Genomic DNA, 23,646 nt, shown 5'->3' on the forward strand with positions numbered 1-23,646 from the left:
ACGTTAGGAATAAGCACGTAATAAGAGTCGTATTTTTTTTTATTCAATAATATTAATATAACGCAACAGTATATTTTATAGTTTGAATTTGTATTTTATTTCTAGTTTTATTGTAATTTTAGTTTTAATATTGTATTATTATGATTATTCCTTTAAAATACCATTGACAGTTATTCAAGTTGAAATGCAAAAAATATTATACATCGATTAAAATAACTTCGTAGCGAATTTTCTTGCTGAAAAAAGTTTTCTGGAATCTTGCAACTAAGTATTTACCTACTTACGAAGAAAAACTTCCGAAGCCTGTCGAACGCCGATAAGCAAACTTATAATAGATTTTGCTATTTGCATTTAAGTGGAAAATTGCCGCAATGTTAAAGAGAAATATCTATCAGACTAGCAAGCGTGTCTCGAAGTCTCACAAAAGCGTGTCTAGCAACAAAAGTCCATAGATAGATCAATGTGACTTAAAACTTTATGTGAAACAAAGGGACCCGTGTCGTGTCGTGAAGTGTATAATTTTTAACCGACTTCCATTTCATAGAAGGAGCCTCCTCCTCTCATTTTTGACGGGTATTGTTACTACTTGGCTTGGCACCGACTTCAAACATATCAGTTGGTAACGCATAGACTTAAAAAGGATAATATTTTATTTCATCCTTTTTGAAGTCGGTTTTTTTTTTGTATAAAGTTTTATAATTTTAGATTGACTGAATAGGGTTTTATATTCATACGGAACCGGCAATAACTGGCCACCCAAGTAACAATTTGTGGTCCTATAGTGGTCGATAGAACGTTTCCCAAATACCAGCTAAGGTCCTATAAAAGACCTAAGAAGGTTGTATAAAGCCGAAATGGCGCATCTTATGTGCCATTCAGTGATATAGTAGACCTGTAGCAGTGTCAGTCGAGACGTTTTAGGTCTATAAAAGTGATGTAATGATGAGTCTTGTGCTAATTTGTTGTCAGTAACGCCATTATAGTGTTAATTTATACTATAGTAGCATTAGAGATTCCATTATAGTGCTTGTTTTATACTATAGTAGTATTTGAAATTCTGTTATAGTGCTTTTTTATACTATTGCAGAATTCATAGTTACTTTACAACGCAATTTGCTACCAAGTTTTCCATTAACTATTGTTAGTGATTTTGTTGTGTGTTTACTTCACAAAAACGATACTAAGTTATATGGTGATAAATAAGGACCTTATATTAATATGCGTCATTTAGATGTCGAATAATTCGGTCCTTAGTGCAAAAAGTATATGGGACGGAAGTTTTACCGTTAGAATAGTATAAGGTTAATGAGGAATTTTAAATGCCCCCTCGATTTATTTATGTTTTTAATAAAATAATTTAATAAAATATTATGATATTCACCATAGTTACTACTATGGAGCCAAGAAGTAAATCCGACGCTTTTATAGGCTAACTATTAAGACTAAGATTACCTCCCTTACTGGAGCACTGCGGGGTATAGCGAAATGTCTCCCAAACCAAGCACGTTACATGATTTATAATTCTATTGTAAAGCCACATATCGATTATCTAATCGAGATATGGGGTACAGCGGTAGCAACCCAAATAAATACAATACAAAGAGCACAAAACAAATTAATTAAAGTATTATTTCATTTCGATCGTTTAACACCGACAGATTTAATTTACAAAAAAACTAAAATCATGAATATACACCAATCATACACTTATTATACTTGTATGCTAATACGCAAAATTATACAGAGAGACCTACATATAAAAATATCTTTTACCAAAAAACATGAAGTACAAAGAATAAAACTAAGAAATGCTAATGATTTGATCCTTCGTGCACCACGTACAAATTATGGCAGGAAAACTATACTCTATGAAGGTGCTAATTTATATAATAAATTGCCAAAAGATATAAAAGACGCCAAGTCCTTTATCACATTTAAAAGGTTGCTGAAACATTATATTACTAATAAATAGGCCCCCTCATTAATTTTAATATTAATTTGCAAATACTATAGCTACCTATATAATATAACATACATATACTTATTACATTTAATTATTCTGTTAAATTAATAACTTAATAAAACCAAAAATATAATATAAATAAATTATTACATCTATCGAAACACACCAACACTACATTAAACTAGAAGAAGCGCTTTGTCACCTCCACGCTCTTTATATCTGTGTAAGTGACTACGTATCCTTGTCTTATCTCTGTTACTACGGGCCAGCCGGTCCGGGCCGTAGCAACTGCGCTCGCATTCCAGTGCATGTTTTGTTAATAAGTATTGATTTACCCGACAAAAAAAAAAAGTGTATTTAGTTTAATTTGTAAATTTTTGTTTTAAGTCATAATATGTAGTACCTACAGTATTAAGTGGTTATAAGTTAAGTGTGCGCTCACCGAAAAATATGTATTTTGCATGAAAAAAAAAGTAAGAAATTCTCGTGTAAGTGAATATTATGTATTCTTATGAGAAATAAAGATCTTTAAACCTAACTATAGAACTTACGACGAAACATTCACCGCCATCATGATTAAAATTAGGGTTCCAAAAGAATTTTGCTGTGACCCAGTTACACCTACAAACTCTTTAGAAAGACATATGATTTTTTTAAATTTAGATGTAGTTAATTACTGTTGTTTTCTTTTTCAGTGTCATTGGTAAAAAAAATGTGCTAATAATGGATGTCGATAAATATCTAAACCGCCACGATTTTATGCTTATATTAAATCATTGATGATAAATCTGAACTAAAATCACTAATATCACTGGGGTCTTTTTTATCAATTCATTAATATTAAAATATTTTGTACGGAACCACATTATGTGGCTTAGGCCTGAACTTATATAAGCAAGATATAAGTAGCCATTACAGATCAAATTTATCATTTACAAGTAGTCGTTTTCTACCTTTATGAATCTAACTCGGTTTATAAAAGACATAAAAACTCAACCATAACGCTGTTGTCTTTTAAAAGAAAAAAACAAAACCACTATACAACAGTTTTGTGATATAAAATAGTCATTGTGACGTTTACAGCGATGAGATATAATAGGGATTTAAAAACTACTAAAGCGCTTTTTAACGCTATAAATATGTCCCAAAAACGCTACTATAGAGCAAAACAGTTCTATAATAGTGTTCATAGGACTACTAAAGTATTATGTACCATAGCAGTGATCTCTAAAGCCACTATATCCTGAAATCGTTGTATATTTGGGGTTTTGTCACTGTTAAAAGACAAAACTATAGAGGCTAGCAGGGAACCTTAACAGCGCAAACTACTAAAGTATTATGTACTATAGCAGTAATCTCTAAAGCCACTATATCCTAAAATCGTTGTATAGTTGGGTTTTTGTCACTGTAAAAACACAAAACTATACCCAACAAACAAAATATCCTTATAAAATTAAATCTATAAGGGCTAAACACTCATAGTTGTTTTAAAATAGCATTCATTATGTCAAGGTACCTTTTAACGGCTCATTATAAGAAGATTTGGCTTATATTACCTTTATTCTTATAATTTGGCCTTGTACACGTTAATAAATCCAATTTATATGACTACAATAAGGGTTCAAAATGTTTTGTTCTTATAGGGGCTCATTATAAGAAGAGTTGGCTAATATTACCTTTATTCTTATAATTTGGCCATGTAGACGTTAATAAATCAGGTTAATATGGCTACAATAAGGGTTCAAAATGTTTTATTCTTATAGAGGCTGGTTACATTGCGTTTTAGTTGTATAATTTTCAAAGCAGTGTAAAGGCTTTTAATGTGGCCAAATGGTGGCCAATTATTTTTATACAAGTAATGCACAAGATAACTATGATGCTTTTTGACTCATAGGAGCATGTTATTAGATGTCTATCCAACAAACAAATTATAGCATTTTATATGGTACTTACAAGAATAAAAGCATTCGATATTCACTTATACAATAATTATAAAGGGATTATTCTCTAAAGTGTTGTATTAAAAGGTTTTACATAACTAGATTCGCCATTTTGAGAGTGCAGCATATGTGAATCTATTACGAAGTTTTTAAAGTGAGTGTGAAAATGAATTCAAAAGACTGGAAAAAGTTCAAGAGGAGTGGTGGTTATAGGAGAAAAGTAAAAAAGGTTTACGAAAATATGGTCTTAAGCATTACACCTACTACTTCTACTTCTGTAATGCTACGAAATGAACAATCTGATACCAAATTATCAGCCAGTGGTTCCGTAGAGGAAATTTTTATGGAACATGAGGAAAGCAGTGTAGACGACTATATTTGTAGCGGCAGTGACAGTGATACAGATATATCTTTAAATGAAGAATTGAAGAAGATTGATATTCGTAGTGATATCAGAGACTGGGCAGTGAAATATAATATTTCACATATCGCTTTAAATAACTTATTAAATATAATGCATAATGTAATGCCTCATAATATGCCATTGGATGCGCGTACATTGCTCAAAACAAATAAAGTAGTAATATGCATTACAGAAATTGGTACTGGTCATTACTGGCATAATGGATTACTTACACAATTACAAAAAACTTTACAAAATCATGAAGTGCCCAATAAAATAACTTTGAATTTAAATATCGATGGTTTACCGATATACAAAAGCTCGAATCATCAACTCTGGCCAATACTGTGCAACATAACTGAAATAAAACACATATCACCCATCGTAGTGGGAATATATGAAGGGAAATCAAAACCTTCCGATTTAAACTTATATTTAAAACCTTTCGTAAATGAAATGAAACAAATTGAGAATGGCTTCACAATTACCACTTTGACAGGAGAGCTAAAGACGATTGAAGTTAGTATAAGAGCATTTATATGCGATTCTCCTGCGAGGGCTTTTATAAAAGGTGATGTATCGATAGCTGTAGTGTATATAACGTGGAATAGTACCTACCTTAAAATCGGTTTCGTAGTATTATTTACTAGGTGTGCACTATTATTTATATTATAAGTATATATTCTCATACGAGTTATTTCACAAAGAATTACCATATTGTATATATAGGTAAATACATATATGTGTGTCAGTATTAGTTATTTCGTGTTACTTTTTTTGACAATAATGAACAAGAATTTTTTTTATCTCTTAATATAATAGTTTTGTTTTGTACAGTCCCATTCATTTTCATTAGACTATGCCCTGAATCAATCCCTTTATTCGGTTAAGGACAGATTCTGGTTTGGGCAGATTCTGGTAACGGCAGATTCTTTTTATGGCAGATTCGTGTTTGGGCAGAAATTGGGCAGTCGCGACCAAAAACTTTAATAGTCGATCAGAACAATCACATTATGCAATTCAGAATAAAAAAATAATACAGACTGAATTTACTTCAAAATTGAGCTGCGGTCAAAAAAGATTGAAGAAATTAATAGAAAAAAACGTTTTAATTAATGAAATAATAACAAATGTTGAAGCTAATGATATCACACCATTGAGAGGCTTAAAAAAACTTTCAACCTTAAAAATATTTAAAAATAAATAATAGACAAACAAGTACCTATCTAAGTACATATGAAATAAAGCTACTGAAGGAGTGACACAAAGTAACTGTTGTATTTTCTTTTTTCTGTATTGCATTTGTTCAGCTTTGGCTTTGTATTTTTAGGAATATTTTTTTGTAAATACTGTGGCAACACCAAAGTCACGGTTCGAATTTAAATCTTGCTCTGTCATGAGCTGTCAGAGCCAGTATGTCATAGAACTACTACCAGTGCACATCACATCTCGCTATTCTCGTTAATGTTCTCGCAATTTTGTTAAAAGCACTACTGCCAATCTCTAGACTATTTAAAATCAGTGCTGTGTAGCCGAAGGACGCCGTGCCCATCTGTGCAGTGGAAAAACCTAGGTCTAAGTTGGCCGACTGAAGGTAACGGTTCTGAGCTTACCTCTAGCTTGCGACAAGGGCAGCCCGGACCACCACCAGCAGTCCACAACAGAAACCAACGGTTCAACCCACAACCACCGGATTGCAAAGGTAACTTCGTCTCACACTATCTCGCACTTAAATTTAATTCCATAAGTTAATTTGGCATACAACAACTTTCTTGCTCAACCGGCCCTAAAGTATTCCCCTATCGTCCCATTTTTTACAGTCCACTCTTTCGCCAGTGAACAGCATTTATGCTCTAACCAGGATCTGTTGTTATTTTCTTTCTTATATTTATGTAGACGTACGATTTATTCATAAGTTGCACCAATTGTATGTAAACGGTTATATGTTATATGTAAATATAAGGTCTTAACATACAATTTTTTTCCATTAAAAAAAAATCTCGATTCCGAGCTCTCGCTGATTTATTTATACCTATGTGTGCTTACCATGACTTGTATTCGATTGCGACTCTGGCAATCGAAAATATGTCCGTCTCGCTCCTACCACTACTTTGGCACACTGGTGGGAGCAAGACGAGCATACTTTCGATTGCCAGAGTCATAATCGAATACAACTCATGGTAAGCTCACTATACACATGAAATAACAATACACTCCTTTTTTTGGGCAGTCCTGTAAAAAGTTAGGGTTCTAGACACTTTTTTCGATGATTGTATTTCTGCCCAAACACGAATCTGCCATAAAAAGAATCTGCCGTTACCAGAATCTGCCCAAACCAGAATCTGTCCTTAACCGAATAAAGGAATCAATCAAATTTCTCTTTTTGACCCAATGGCTAACTGGTAGATAATGCCTTAAGGCATTATGTTCGCCACGCAGTGTTGATGCTGCAGCGTCTTTTATACCTACCTAAATACATTTTACATACATATAATAAATTAAGGTAATGATTATGAGTTATTTATTGATAAAAAATATGTTTATTTTTGCAGGTGTTTCTAATTTCAATAGTAAGCACGGATGTTTAAAATGCACTGTGGTTGGTGATTATTCACATTTGTCACATACAGTGATATTCCCGCAGATAGATTGTCCAAAAAGAAACGATGATGACTTTCGCAACAAGAAGTATGGACTACATCATAAAGTTGATTCACCTCTAATTGAATTAAAAATCGATATGATTGAAAATTTTCCAGTTGGTGATTCACTTCATCTCATAGACCTCGGAGTTATGAAGCGTCTATTAATGGGATGGCGAGATGGAAATTTTATTAACAAACGTACTAAATGGTGCCATCGCGATATTGAAAAAGTAAATGAATTTTTGGTAACGATTAAGTTACCCAAAGAAATACACAGATCTGTCCGGACTATTGATGTTTTATCGCATTGGAAAGGTTCCGAATACCGGACTTTTTTATTATACCTGAGTTTAGTAGTACTGAAGCATGTTTTAGATTCTGACGCATACAAACATTTCATTTGCTTATTCTGTGCCATCACAATTTGTTCAAATGAAAATCATTTTAAGTTTTTACGTCTAGCACAGGCGTTATTAAATTCATTTGTGAAAAAATTTGCACAATTTTATGGAAAAGATTACATTACAAGTAATGTGCATAATTTATCACATCTCGTTGATGAGGTTCGAAAATTTGGCACTTTACAAAGTTTTAATGCATACCCTTTTGAGAATAAACTCCAAATTATCAAACATATGTTGAGACAGGGAAATAAGCCATTGACACAAGTAGCTAGAAGGTTGCATGAAAGAAATGAAGTCGAAATGGCCACTTACACTAATAACGAATTGAAGTATCCTTTTGCAAAACAATGCAACAGCAGAAATGGACATATATTAATACTACATTTTGAATCTTTTATTTTATCATCCCAAAAACACGATAAATGGTTTTTAACGACGGACGAAAAAGTTATTGAAATAAAAGCAATACGTTTTAATGAAGATATAAGACTAGAAGGATACCGCATAGATAATTTAATTGACGCTTTTGACTATCCCTTAAAATCTTCATTAATTAATATTTATAAATGTGAAAATTACACTGCTAGTACTTCAAAAAATATACATGTGTTTGCATGTGCTGACATTAAATGTAAATTGGTTAATGTAGAATATAATTCAATTTTGTATTTCATACCATTAATACATACTTTGTAAAATAAAACAACTTATTTGAAAATCACGTATTTTAATTACAGCCATCTTTTTATCATCACAATCAGTCTTTTTAATGACAATCTAATAATATAACAGTGGTAACTTCGCATGTTGATATATTTAACAACATACTGACGATTCGAAGTTTAAGATACGTCAATTAATAGATCTAGAAATGATATGGATTAGATGTGTCAGTGTCAAAAGTGACGTTTTTGTTTGAAGAAACGTCACATTTGACACTGACATATCAAATCCATATCGTTTCTAGATCTATTAATTGACGTATCTTAAAGTTCGAATCGGACCGATATTCTAATTAATACTATTGTACTTAATTCGAATATAGGCTTACTTATATATTAATAGGAACATAATCAACCATCATAAACAAAAGGAAGGTAGCTTCTGTGTTCATAAGTAGAAGGCCCTTTGCTGATTTGTGCTCTCTCAGTCTACGATATTAGTTACTCCACACAGTATAAGAGGTGATTGGACTTATTGGGAAGTTTATAAGATATTAAATAAACTATTTTCAGGTTTCAATATCTGTAGATTTTGAAGTCACCAATGATCTATTTAGTTATTGTAGTGATACCATTCTATGAATAATCAGTCTTGCTATAGGTAATTCCCCATAGGATATGAAAGGTTGCGATCAAACTACTACCTACACCTGTAAACCGTACGCGGTGGGTTGACAGAGAAATGTTAACGTCAGCAGCTGGTCCTTGACTTGATCTACAAAGACAAACACTCTTTAAATCTCTTTAAGTACAACTAGTATCTTAGCAAGCTATTAAATGTACGTAACATCCTTCTTGATTCTAAGTAGGGGCGACCGCGTATGGTTGTCACATTTTTCAACTTAGCGCATTTTAATCCTGTAGATTTTCTATTTAGGCCATTGTGACAACCATACCTACCCGTTTTCCCCTATTTAGTACAGCCATAATCATTAATCAGTCATATTAAATAACTAAGAAGAACTATTCGAACATACAAACAAAATTATATCCCTGATTTCAAGCTAAAATATGTCGATGGTTGAATAGAGCCATCAATAGGATTACTTTGCGATCGTGGCTTTATTACCCGTAACTATCGATGAGCATATAAAAATCAAAATATAACAAAACAAAGCCATCCCTAGGATTACAAATAAAAGTAATCTACATATTGAACAAAAATATAACGTGAAGGTCTTCATTAATTATGTAAGTAGCAAAGAAGATTAACAAATTTACCGTAAGTCTTTATTAATTCTAGTTTTGGGTTAGACTTTTAAAGACTTTTATTCACATTCATTATAACAAAACAATCAGATACAATGACAGTGTTTATCCACCAAAATGGAGCAAAATATTATCTAATTGTGTGAAACATAACGAAAATTTCTAAACCAAACCAAATCAGCAAGATTGTCGTATAATTATTTTACAGGTTTTTCTTCAGCTTGGTTTTGTTTGTGACAAAGTCCTACAGCCGTATTTGAACAATGAGATACGTCAAATACTAGATATAGAAACGATATGGACTGGAAATGTCAGTATCAAACAAGTGTCAAAAGTGACGTTTTTGTTTGAAGAAAAGTCAATTTTGACACTTGTTTGACACTGACATATCCAATCCATATCGACTCAATATCTAGTATTTGACGTATTTCATTGTTCGAATACGGCTGCTAGAGTAATTTAATTGTATTGTTAAACTAATGAAAACTAACGAACATCATTAACATTGCCCACGAGTGTTGTCTCGGAAATAAACAGTTTTTTAAACAGATGTTTCAAGTGACTCAGTAATCTCAGTATGTATTTTTGCGACAGATGCAGATGACATCTGGTCGTTGTTTTCTAGGACAGACTTTCCAATAACTGATACCTCTGAGCAGTTTTTTGGACCAGAGGCAGACGTACCAGCAACTGGTGAAGAGGCCTCTGAGCGATTCTCTTGTGCAGATGTTCCGGTAATGGGTAAATATGTCTGTTTTCGGTTACACAAGTTCTTGCGGTTTGCTTTTATTTTTGGTCGATTCTTTGTTCTAGATGTTCTTTCTTGTTTGCTTTCTTTGCGTGAGCGTGAGTTTTTCAGAATGGTTTTGAAGAATTGGTGGCATTCTATTACGGTAAATGAACTATCTGACTCATGAACAATATCAAAAAAGAAATTTATGATTTTAGTGTGGCTTTTGAAGCAAATCTTTTGTTCAGGCGTTCGAGATCCTCCAGCCCAGCTGCACTGGTTTAAAAAGCTTCTAGTGAACATTGAATCAGACAATGCATATGCGTTATTTATCCCCCGACCTTTTCCTTTCCCGCAAATAATCAAAAACTTTTTCTTCCATTCTACTTCTGTATCCGGATTTTCCAACTCTTTTTCAAAATTGTTAAGATCGTTTTCACTTGCAATATTCTGTATGGTTACTTTTTGCTTTTTATTTTCTGCACTGCTAAACTGTTTCATTACATGTTCAAACTGAACGCTAATATTGGATATAGCGACCATAATGGACTGTATGCTTTCACTTATAAATTTTCTGTCATCTTGTTGGGCTTTGATATTTTCTGTTACTTTCTCGTTGAGAGTTTTGTAATTTTCTTGCAAAGTTTCTATCTTTCCCAGAACCATCAAAGTTAAAGAGGCGTTATCAATTTGTACTTCGGTAGTCGTATTCTGCTGAGCATTGGAATCAGTATTGGTAGCTTGAGGTTGAATTAATATTAGTGAGTTTCCTAAGTTTCTTGCTTTGTCAGGCTGAGACACATTTTGTTGAACGTTGGAATCAATATGAATTTCTATTGGTGCGTTTTCTAAAGGGCTTGTTTCATCAATTTGACATAGTACATCATTTTCTTGCCTCTCTGATGATGATGCTTCGACTATGTTAGTCAATGCTCCTGGAGAAATACTATCGCGCTGCAAGGAAAATACAAACAAACGAATTAAAAATTGTATTAAAAATTGCAATTGAAAGCAATCACATGGTTGTGATAAATCATTTGGGAGCGCCGCATACTACTGTGGTATAAGATATGTGAAGGAATTATCAAAATCGGTACAAAAAACAACCTTTCCGTCCGTCTGTCTGAATTATGCAATGACATAAATATAACAATAGTACATATACATATAATAAAAAAAACAACGGATTGCACTCCAGGAGTGCCGTCAGAAGTGAAAACTCAACGACATTATAACTCAAAATATTAATAACAGCGCCATCTAGTGCAAAATGTCTGCAGCACTATGTATAATTGAGGTTAACGCCATCTAGCGTTATTTCGTCGTATTACTTGAAACCCCTAAGCACATCACTGCGTGTACTAGAGTTATATTAATACCAGTTTGAGGGAAACTCACTAGATGGCATTTAAACGAAAAAGAAAAACACAATGACATTGTAACAGTGTCCGTCACACGTGACGTCACGCAAGCCCCCTGCGCCGCCTAAACGAAACAGCAGGCTCAGGCATACATTTTCGCCGCGCGGTAGAAAGAGAGGGTTACGTCTTACGGTCACGTGACACCTGTTACGAGTTCAACATTTTTTCCCCATCACAAAAAGTGCTCAGCGCCGCTAAAGAAGTTTTCATTTCAAAAATGTCTTCGCTTCCAGTATATTTACTGAACAAATAAATAGATTTTATCCTGTTATCGATACCCATTTATGTACATGTTTATTTCGAAATTCAAGTTGTTAGACGTAAAAAACTCAGAATCTGGTTCCAAGTAGTAAACCGATTTCCATGAAACCTCTTCGAAAACATTATTAAATTCAATAATAAAGTGTAAGTTGAGGGAGAAAATTTAATAATTAAGATCGGTAAAAATAAATGGGTATTTACATTTCAGTAAATACCTACTTTTGAAATGCGTGTCCACTGACCCCTTTATCACGTAAAATTGGTAGTTATTAGTTTTTTGCAAAAAATGCTTCTTTATAGAGAAAATTAGTGATATTATTTATTATTTAGGTACCGTAAAACGGGGTGAACAGAAATCGCGGGGTGAATAGAGAAATTTTGAACTTTTTCTTTTAAGTTGTTATATTTAAAAACGTACATCTCTAAAATTAGATTTTTTGGAATGCGTATAAAGTAGACTATTTATTCTCTACATTGATACCAAAAGAACTTAATCAAACTGCCTAAAAGTTAGATTTTTTTTGACTCTAAAGTAAGGTCTCGCCGAGGTAAGAAATGAAGCCTGTCTGAACTTTGTTCTAGCGGTAAATGTTTTGACATTAACTAAGTAAAAGTTAGCTAACCTGATAATATAGTATCTGTAGTACCGAAATAATAAATAATATCACAAATTTTCTCTATAATAAAGCATTTCTTTGCAATAAACCAATAACAAGCAAATTTACGTGATAAAGGGGTCAGTGGACACGCATATGGGGTGAACAGTTACGCCATAGGGGGTGATTAGATACAACAAAGGGGTGTAAAGACACGCATTGGGGGTTAAAAGACACGAAAAAATAATTCTAAAAAGTTCTAGTGCAAAGTTAAGGAGATAGCGGTAGAGACTGTTTCTGAACAAAACAATATTTCGTCAATTTCGACTTGATTTACAAAATCATTGATATCTCGGAATCCATAAGCAACAACGTGGTACCTTTTGATTAAGAATGATTAAGAATTAAGTTAAAGTTACCAGCATAAGCAATAAGATGTACTTAAGTCAACAATTAATTAGGCAATTAGCTAAGTCTACCCATCTATGTTTTAAGGGAGTTCCTTCTGCCAACACACTGCCCTGCAATTTGGCAGAAGAAGTTCATCTGAATAAATGATTCATTTATTTTTTTATAACAAAAGTACCTATGCGAGACAGGGCCAGCAGACAATGCAAACCTGATCGTGGTTAATATGATATGTACGGTTGGCCTCACAAGGAAATTTTGTACTGTGTCGCACAGGGGCCTGATTTCTGTTTGACATTTCGTGTGGCAAACACCTAGCGCGTCACTGACTTAAATAGTAAAGGTGGCCACTGACGAGCCTTCCAACAGTCCAAATAGCGTGGCTGCAATCCAAAATCGGTCCGTGAATGTCAAAAACGTACAATGTTTAATATTAGGATGCCGTCCATTTGGATGAATCCATTGTAACGGCGTCCATTTGGAAGGCTCGTCAGTGGCCTGCTTAAAACGTGTCGTGACATGCGTGCGCCCGGCTCTTGCCACATGAAATGTCAAACAGAAATCAGCCCCCAGTAATCGCCCTCGCACCGCCACCTCGAGCCGTTCAGTATTATTTGTATGAAACTCCATACTGCAACGCACACTTAGGGTGTCTTTCCACCAGAGCTATGCTGACGGCGAGTGGTGAAGCGAAATGGTGCTGATCCCTTGCCGGGTGATTGGTGTGCGATAACCATTAAACTACCAAGGTACTTAGGCGTTCAGCTACTTATTAGGCCTCATAATAGGTAGCTACAGTCGGCCGACTGTAGCTACCTACGTTTTTCAGTGGAAGGTTTACTGAAGGTTACTTACCTCAATGCAATCTCGAACAATTTCCTCGAACGTTATATCTCTATTGTCTGTCACATAATTTAAATCTTGCTCATCAGCGTCTGTTTCTGTTTCAGAGTATTTACACATTTTGTCTACTTCCTGTTCCGCTTTAAGAAAAGTAATTAGATTGGATCTCTTCACTTGGCAATTTATTTTTCGCCAGCTGTTATCAGGAAGCGAACCTTCAATTCTTCTTAATTTATTTTCGTTATATCTAGGCCATCGTAGGACGCCATCTTCTTCCCAAGTACTTGGTACGGCTGTTAGTTGTGTGACCCCCTTTTCATAAGTTTTTACAATTTTGTATGGCATTATTGATAAATCTGAAAAGAAAAACAAATTAAAACTTAAAAAAATTTAATTTAAAATAAAGTAACTACTAAGTATATAATTTCTTTAGGTACCTAAAGTACCATAACCTTATATTTATTATTGGGCAATATTCGTTGTACTTCCTATAGTTCGTTTTTTTTAGCATTAGAAATAAGGTAAACAATCTTTATGTGTCTTTTAATTGAAAAACACATTTTAAAAATAAGTTACGGCAAATATGTAACAATTATGAATCTAATACGATCATTTATATTCTTCTGCTTTCATAAGTAATAGTTACTGATTTCTAAAAAGCGTTTTTCAATTAATAGACATGTCAAGATCGCTTACCTTCTTTCAAGTTCTTTCTCATGCTAAAAAAACGAACTATAATCAGATAAATAAGCTGCTGCAAAAAATACCCGTTTAGCTCACGTTGAAGAGACACTTACGCATTCGTGTACGCCCGTCTGGCTCGAGCTCGCGAACGACACTGAACACGCGCCACAACCGCCAACGTCAACGTGGCATCGTATAAATACCTACTTATAATATCGCAGGCGCAAGTAGCGTAGCGTGGAATGACTGATTTCGTACCGTAGTTGTGGGAGGGAGACCGATATATCTCAAGTGCTTTTGCGCATAGTCTAATAAAACATGGTCTTCCATTCCCAGAGTGACACGGGCCTACGTCACAACAACATGGCCGCTATATATAGCGCTATCGCATATTATCATATAGCGCTGTCGCGTGATGACGTAGGCCCGTGTCAGTTAGGTGACCTAGAAAAGACGGGAATGGAGTACCAGGCGGAGTATATTATTATACCATGCTTTTGCGCATAGTACAAAGCTACTAAACTTAACCTAACACTTTAAACTCTCGCGTTTTGTACACATATTTAATTACACAAACGGGTCTACCGCGATATAATTTCATTGTTTTTACCTTTAATTCCGACGTTTCAGCTGAGTTGCACCAGCTGCTGAGTTGCAGTTGCTGAGTTGAGTCGGAATTAAAGGTAAAACAATGAAATTATATCGCGGTAGACCCGTTTGTGTAATTAAATATGTAAACTTAACCTATTAGGCAAGTACGTAAACTTATAGAAATATTCAATTTACTTACCTACTCTTCCTATTGATAGTTTTTAATTTTGAAATATTGTAACTATTTTAATTATGGATTACAATATTCGCATTCATCTCCAATAAAGTGGTCGTAAATCAAATACTCTTTACAATTTTGGCAGAAAATGAAAGTTAATTGTTTCAAAACTTTTATGTATTCACGACCAATCACAAAGTGTAAAGGTAAATTTGGATGAGTCGGATGTCGACAATTATAACATTTATTTTTTAGTATAAAATGTGTCCAGTTCCAAGGCCATCTCTTGTTATGTAAATCGAGATCGTTGTATTTTAAAAATTTGTCAACATCCGCGAATTCCATTGTATAATCTGCAGACAAGCAAAATTTATATGAGTACATAGATAGGCACGGGATTTCACTTGTGAGAAAGGAACCCTAACTATATGTAAAATGGCGAATCATAAGCAACACCTGTTGCTATTATAAAGTGTTAACTCTCATAGAGTATTTGTAGACGATGTGCTAATTCCTTTTGCTCTTATAATGGCCTTGCTCAAAACATGACACAATAATTATCCGCATTTTTAGCACAAATCCGCTGAAATACAAGGGCGCGTTGATAACACAACACACTGCATACCACATTTTACCATGAAATTAAATTCCCACACAGTTTTCATAGTAAAAGCAAATATTCGAGTAATCTATACATAAAAATTCAATAACTTACCGTTTTCTTTTCAGTAAAATGGAGGACACATGTTTACTTTTTGTCAAACTGTTACAAAAAAGTAAATCACTAAGAAAAAACACTTTTTGCAGAGTCATAAACGCACAGTTATAAATCCCAAAGACTTTTTAATAGCCTCTGTTTAGCCGTTATCAGTTTTACTCCCTTATATCTGACGTTAACAAAACGTGTATAAGGGCTATTGCCCTTATTAATGTTTTCAATATGATTCTTATAAGTATATTATCATTTTAAGAGCACTTTCTTTGCCATTATAAGTTTGACTTTCTTGTTGCGTGTCATAATAAAGCACGTACAAGAATAAGAAAGCTCACAATAAAGCAAATACAAGGGGGATATAAGGTAATTGTCCTTATAATTTGTGCCCAAATGCACCCTTATTAGCGATAATATGGCTCATATAAGAATATTATTTTTGGCAATATAAGCCACTAGAAGCGGAATTTTTGTTTGTTGGGTAGCGGCTTTCAGGGAACCTTAATAGCGCAAACTACTAAAGTATTGTGTACTATAGCAGTGATCTCTAAAGCCACTATATCGTAAAATCGTTGTATACTTGGGTTTTTGTCACTGTTAAGACACGTAACTATAGCGGCTTCCAGGGAACCTCAATAGCGTAAACTACTAAAGAATTATGTACTATAGCAGTGATATCTAAAGCCACTATATCCTAAAATCGTTGTATAATTGGGTTTTTGTCACTGTTAAAACACAAAACTATAGCGGCTTCCAGAGAACCTTAATAGCGCAAACTACTAAAGTATTATGTACTATAGCAGTGATCTCTAAAGCCTCTATATCCTAAAATCGTTGTATAGTTGGGTTTTTGTCACTGTTAAAACACAAAACTATAGCGGCTTCCAGGGAACCTTAATAGCGCAAACTACTAAAGTATTATGTACTATAGCAGTGATATCTAAAGCCACTATATCGTAAAATCGTTGTATAGTTGGGTTTTTGTCACTGTTAAAACACTAAAACTATAGTTGCTTGCAGAGAACCTTAATAGCGCAAATTATTTGCATAAAAGTGATTCCAAATACTATTATACAGTAATATTGCTCTATAGTGGTTATATTTGAAGCTATTATAGTACACGCCTATAACGGCTCTATAAAATGGTGAAGTAAACCTTTACATCAATTGCTTATATAATATATTAGCTGTATAAGCCTATAGAGCAAAAAGGTGTTGCCAAACGCTTTTATACGACAGGTGGTCACCTCTGAAACCTTAATACGACGTCTATACAAGCTTTTAGCGATAAAAACTAAAATTATAGGACTAAAATGTTACTTGGGCAGGTACTTGTTCACACGTAATAGTGATAAATAACCTTACCGGGACTCGAAAGTGGGACTTTGCGCTTCGTTAATAGAATTTCAGAATAACTAACTTATCACCAATGATCGTACGTTTTCCGGCATTTTTGGTGCAGCGGAGTGGTGTTAACGGAATTTGTATAAATAATTTCAATCCTAATGATTAATTAGCGTCAATTACGTTAATATTAACCTTAATTTACCATTTCAGTTGAAATTATCTATACCAATTCCGTTAACACCACTCCGCTGCACCAAAAATGCTGGAAAATGTACGAAATCTGCTTATCTCAAGTAACTATTGGTTAGTCCTGCTTCAAATAGAAAATTTAAACAATACACCGCCAATTAAAAAGGGTCATTTTACATAAAAAATGACAAAACACGATTATCCGGACCAAAATCTTGCCTACATCAATCATCCGGTATTAAACTTCCGCATAAAAACAGGATTTTTGGTGTGATTTCTTTTAATTTAAAAGAGTTATGGCAGATTTACGAAAAACAAGCTTCTTTGGCGTGGGCGGATTTAAACTTGATTAATATGGTTGTGTTGTCATCAGAATCTCCATTATTTTCATTGCAAACGCTCTCTTTATTCTTCAAAAACTGACGGGAAAGTTGAATTTAATCGACAAGAGTGGCAAACTAAGTTAATGCAAATTTTGAGTTAACTCATGTCGACTGGTAGAATTTTCTTTTAAAAACATTTTGAATGAAGAAATCACACCATTTAATATAGTAATAAAAAATCATAATATATAGGCAAAGGGGTAGTATAATACATACTATTACGTAGGGTAGAAAAGCGGTTTCAATCGATGTGTGGAAGGGTGGCACCGTCGTCGAACCCAAGCCACCTGGTAGTGGACTTAAGAGCCCATCAACGTGCACACTAGCGCCACTGCTAAATAATCGTGATTATTTTAAATTTAACGACAGGTATTTGAAAAATGGGGCCGCTACGGACTTTATTTTGTATTAAAGTGGGAGAGACCGAGGTGACTTGTGACAGAGGAGAGTTGTGAGATTGTCGATTTTTTGGAATCTAATAACTGTTAGCAAGCTCGCAACAGTGTGCGTTTGCTAGCTCGTAACTTGAACTAACAAACGCGCGCTATTGCGACCTATTAGTTTTTAGTTAATAGATTCCAAAAGATCGACTACGTCACAACTCTCCTCTGTCACAACTCATCTCGGTCTCCCCTACTTTTCGACTACATCAAACTAGTTTTTATGTTGCTGGATTCGTCGATCTATGAACTCAAAACAAAAACGGGTGTTTTAACTTTGGACGCATGTCATACCATACTCGTGTCATACCAGAAGGTTAAAGGAACCCACTGACTAACATTCCGTCGAAAGGTATCGGCCTGTCAGTAAGAACAAAATTTTGACAGTTCCGAACAACTGAACCTTAAGGAGTTGGCAGAGGACCGGATGAGTTGGAGATTGCTCCACCGACAAGAGCACGGCTCTTAAATATAAAGAAGTAGAAGAAGATAGACCGCTAGACGTTGCTTAAACGGGCGAAGATCATTGCCTATTATCAATATGTTTGCCCTAATATATTCAAAGTCCACGTGTATCACTCAAGTCTGTAATTGCCCTGAAAGTAGATAAATTGCCTACGCAATGTAAGGATAATCATCTTGGTAAAAGGCACAACTGTATGAATAAATAACATGCTAGAATTAGCATTGAAATTGGCTTTTTAGACAGCACATTTCGTATTCTTGGTTACGTAAGTTCTAAGCGTAAGTTACGTTTCATAATGTCTCAGCGGGTTTGTACAATGTCGTAATTTTTCACGATTTACCTTTTTGCAGAAGTGTCTTTATTTTGGTGCTAAACGTAGGACATTATGTCTGTAAATATTTCACATTTTGGACGGAGGAATATAAACGTAAATCCATATTTAAGGAACAACTATCTATCTATTCCCGAAACAATGTAATGCGAAATATACCGATAAAATTTAACTATGTACTTGTTTCTGTAATGAGTAAAATAAGCTAACATGTGTCATACCTATAAGGTAGGTCTAACGTCACCATTTTAATTTGCTTAATAATTTTCTACCTTACTGTGTGCCTCATAAGAAGACTCGAAAGTCATCCAAAGGGCAATGGAGAGAGCTATGCTGGGAGTCTCTCTGCGTGATCGCATCAGAAATAAGGCCATCCGCACCAGAATCAAAGTATCCGATGTAGCCCTCCGAATTGCTAAACTTAAGTGGCAGTGGGCGGGGCACATTGCACCGATGGCCATAGTAGGGCGTGGTAAAGGACGAAGGTCGGGTGCGGGTGGCGCAAGACCGGTCATTGTGGCACTCTTTGGGGGAGGCCTATGTCGAGCAGTGGATGTCCTCTAGCTGATAATGATGATGACAATGATGAATAATTTTCTGGATCATAACAAATTAATTTCAGTCGGTAGTTTATTGCCGTAGCGCGTAGTAGCTCGCACTAGGGTAATAATTTTGGATAGCCTTGGGATTAGTTGCCAAGCGGACCCCAGGTTCTTGGCGCGAGGAATATGTATTTCTAATTGTCCAATCTTATCACTTATATATTAGTTATATTACCTATTCAAGTGCCAGACACGCAGATAAGTAGACAATTTTCGAATTTAGTTATTTTTGGTATTTTGGTTTTCTTCAGCGTTCATAACTGTTCAGTTCAGTCCCGTGAGAGCTGCGTCCCTATGGCACTGGTCTCACCGCGAGCTAGTAAGCTATGAGCTATCGGCTATAAACGCGAACAAAAGATAAGCACTCCCGTGTAAATAAAAGAGACACGGCGATATTTACAGTTACTCGCCCAGCGGTGAGCTATAAATATCGCCGTGTCTCTTTTATTTACACGGGAGTGCTTATCTTTTGTTCGTGTTTATAGCCGATAGCTCATAGCTTACTAGCTCGCGGTGGGACCAGTGCCTGAGCGTGCTGTGGAACCTATTCCGTCACAACTACATAACAACTTTTTATGTTACCCAAAAGTATATGCTCTTCAGCTTTTGGCGTCGACACACTCGGGCCGTGGGGTAGAGGAGCGCGGGGGTCCTTAAGGAGCTTGGTAAGCGGTTAAGGGAGGCAAGAGGGGACTCTCGTGCAGGCAGCTTTCTCGCGCAAAGGATTGCCATCGCTATACAGCGCGGGAATGCTGCCTGCACGATGGGCACCTTGCTGAGGGGCCTAGTCTTTGAAGATTAATTTTTTAGTTAGGTTTAGTTTTACTTATTGTATTTTATAAGAAACAGCCGGCCTAGCCAAGGTTACAATCGCTATCGCTTCGACAACGAAAACCATTATGTCTCTCTATCACACTTCCATATTAGTGCGACAGTGACAGTTGCGTTTCGATCGCTACGGAGCGTAAGCGATCGGCATCTTGGCTACGCGGCCAGCGCAGAAATCTGTACGACGTTTTACTCTTCAGTAACCTATTCAAATAAGGAAACAGGAAGGCAAGCCTGGGGCAGAAAAGTTTTATTTAACTTGACAACTACACGGGCCAAAACTTTTTTGATTTTTTCATAATCTCAAGCCGCTTACGATAAAATATCAGTTGAAACTCCACATTTCTTTCATAAATCACCACGTGCGGTTAAATTTACATATTTGGAGATTTCTTTTGGGTAAATTGGGTTTCTTGGCGCGTACCTTTTGATCGTCTTGGGGATAGGACATAACTTTCTCATTTCGCATGCACAAATCAGCGTGAGTGATATTCAAGGTTGTATAGAAATGAGATTAAAATCGTGACAAATAATTGTTAGGGAAAACCGGGATAAATGCGTCTTTTTTTAAACGTTTCTTTTAAATAGAACATTTTAGAACTATTTCAACCCTCCCTGTTCGAGTGGTCACTAAACTTTTAGTGTACATACATACATAGGTACATATAATCACGCCTATTATCCGGAGGGGTAGGCAGGGATCACGGATTTCCACCTGCTACGATCCTGGCATACCTCTTTCGCTTCCTTCACTATTGCCCTGCTAAGCCAATTAGCGGTATCTCAAATAAAAATTTAATACAAACATATACCTTACGTTCTTTATCTGAAAATTGAATTTTCAACTTCATTTGTTTTTGAGATGCCGCTATTCGGCTTACGAGGGCAACACGCCCGCCGGTTTAGGGTGGACTTGACTTGGCCTTTCTTCAGGATCTCCCCAATCTGATCAGAGAAAGTCCGCCGAGGTCTACCCCATCCAACTCCAACTTCCACTTCTCCCTTACACACTCTCTTTGTTAGCCTTCTTTCACATTAGTGTAGACGGCTATAATAGTTATAATAAAATAATATAATAGTAATAATAGTTCAAATTGTAAATGAATATTTGTAAATTGTAAATAGGCATGACTTATTTAGATAATAATGTAACATTTAGACACAATTGTATTATTGTTTATGAATAAATGAAATGAAATGAATGAAATGAAATTAATAGTTACAGTGTGTTTTCTGTAACAGGAGCAATAAATTAAACTGTAGGCTGTACTCCTCAAACTGACCAACATTTGTTCAGCAACTTTTGAAAATAACTCATGGTTTGATTTTTATTACACTTTAAAGTTTATTCTAAGACGCAATGTATAGTAACAGCACCAGTCATGGGACATTTAAGAGGAAATTTGGAGTATTTATGATATTTCCCTTATACATGTAAATGGTATACCGCTTAGCGTGTTAAAAGATTAAAGTCCTATTCGTCTTTCATGTTTTAGGCGTGTTGTATCAAAGATACTGCAATTATATAGTTTCCACATATTTAACAAATTAAAACTATGCTTTTTTTCTCCAGTCATGGACACCAAACGCTCCAGTAATGGGCCCCCGGTAATGGACGTGGATCCAGTAATGGGCCCCCTATAATGGACATTGCTCTATCAGTATAAAATATTGAAATGGGGAATAAGTTACGGCAAAAAAATAAATTTTTGGTATAAGCTTTTATCGCTGAATGTATTTTTCTTTCCACAGCCAATTATTATTGTATTAGATCCATCGAGACAATTCTAATATACCCAAACACAATTAGTTAGGGTTTATTGCGATAAAGTTCCCATGGCCACCTCCTGTCTCCATCATCAGATCAGGTCCATGTTATCATAATATTGCATTATCATCCGATTTGCATACTTAATAAAGTACTTACACAAAATTTCAACTGAATCGGAAATCGAAAAGTGGCTCAAATTCAGCTACCAAGATTGGACCCACACTAACTAACAGGGCAAGTTAAATAAAAGTTTGGAAAAACGATATTAATTTATCCGAAGTCCGAAAATACCTCCTGATTGACATATTTCGTAACTACATTTTACTTCTGTATTGTTTAAACATGAAATTCTGGCATGGCAAGCATCATTCTGTCAATTGTCCCATCATAGGAGGTAGGCAGTTTTACAGCTCCTATAATGGGATTGGGCCAAATACCACTATTTTTTTACATCTGTGGAGTCGCAACATAGTGTGTTGTACATCTTATCTCATGGTAAATGCAATTAACAAAACACATTCTAGTTTTCATCAGGTATCAATTAATTAAAATTTAATAAATTAACTCACCTCTCTTAGCGAAGTTGTTAAGAATTCGTAGTGGTATTTTTTTTCAGTGACACGACAACTTTTGGTTTGACGCCAATTTCTTAAAAAACAACCAAATTTAATGAAACTTCAAACTGAAACAGCTCTAAGACTCTTATTTATGATAATATACAGCCAGTCTTTATAAACTACTTTTTGATACTTATTTTAGAGGAATTATGTTTTTTTGTCCCATTACTGGTTCCACGTCCATTATAGGGTATACTACTATATTGCAAATTTTGTTATGTTAAAAGCGTGACAAGTAACGTCAAACACACTGATGTCAGGACCCATTGTAATGTGGGGCGTTCGGGTGTAATGAATACTAGAAAGTCTGCTGGATACTGAACATCTTTATTGAGTAAATTGGTGCTTATATACTAGTGGCCTACGTGAGTGGCATTTAGGTGACCATTATGAAAATGTAATTAGAATTATTGTTTATTTTATTAAATATATTTTCTATTTATTAAATGTCACCTTAAATGTCACATGACGTGTTGACCCTAATTAATACTCACCACGGCATGTGCCTACTCACCGTACACCACATTGGAAGGCAATATTTTGTATGAAAAAGAGGAAGTCTAAAGGATCCATCATTTTTAAAAGTTGCTGAACAAATGTTGGTCAGTTTGAGGAGTACAGCCTTTAGTTTAATTTATTGCTCCTGTTACAGGAAACAACCTGTATGTTGGTTTGGAAGATATCTTCAAAAGACGCGTTTACCACAAAATACGCATTACCCGGGTTGACCTTGAATCGTTAGCTATGCCTTCGACGACACATTGTTTTGTACGAAATTGGAATAGGAATACACTTTGCAAGCGTTCTGTTCCCCATTCATTACCAAATTCCGGCTGATTTTGCATTCTCGAATGTACGATACCAGGCTTCCGCGAATGGTGAGGGAAAACTGACGCCATTCACTCGAAAAGGGACGGATTTCCGTGAATAAAATGTGTCGATCGCAACAGCCACAATAAACA

The 23,646-nt window shown here is 35.1% G+C and overlaps 1 protein-coding gene across 1 annotated transcript; it reads right to left on the minus strand.

The window, feature by feature from the left end:
* Positions 1 to 9,626: 9,626 nt before the first annotated feature.
* On the minus strand, positions 9,627 to 13,929 carry LOC134672895 (uncharacterized). Its single transcript, XM_063530844.1, has 2 exons — positions 13,558 to 13,929; positions 9,627 to 10,970 (listed from the first exon to the last, which is right to left on the minus strand). Exons 1-2 carry the CDS (start codon positions 13,888 to 13,890, stop codon positions 9,828 to 9,830), a joined length of 1,476 nt encoding a protein of 491 aa, XP_063386914.1. The 5' UTR covers positions 13,891 to 13,929; the 3' UTR covers positions 9,627 to 9,827.
* Between the last annotated feature and the right edge of the window lie 9,717 nt (positions 13,930 to 23,646).

The sequence above is a fragment of the Cydia fagiglandana genome, chromosome 17 (genome assembly GCF_963556715.1).
Source record: "Cydia fagiglandana chromosome 17, ilCydFagi1.1, whole genome shotgun sequence".
NCBI classification, from domain to species: Eukaryota; Metazoa; Arthropoda; class Insecta; order Lepidoptera; family Tortricidae; genus Cydia; species Cydia fagiglandana.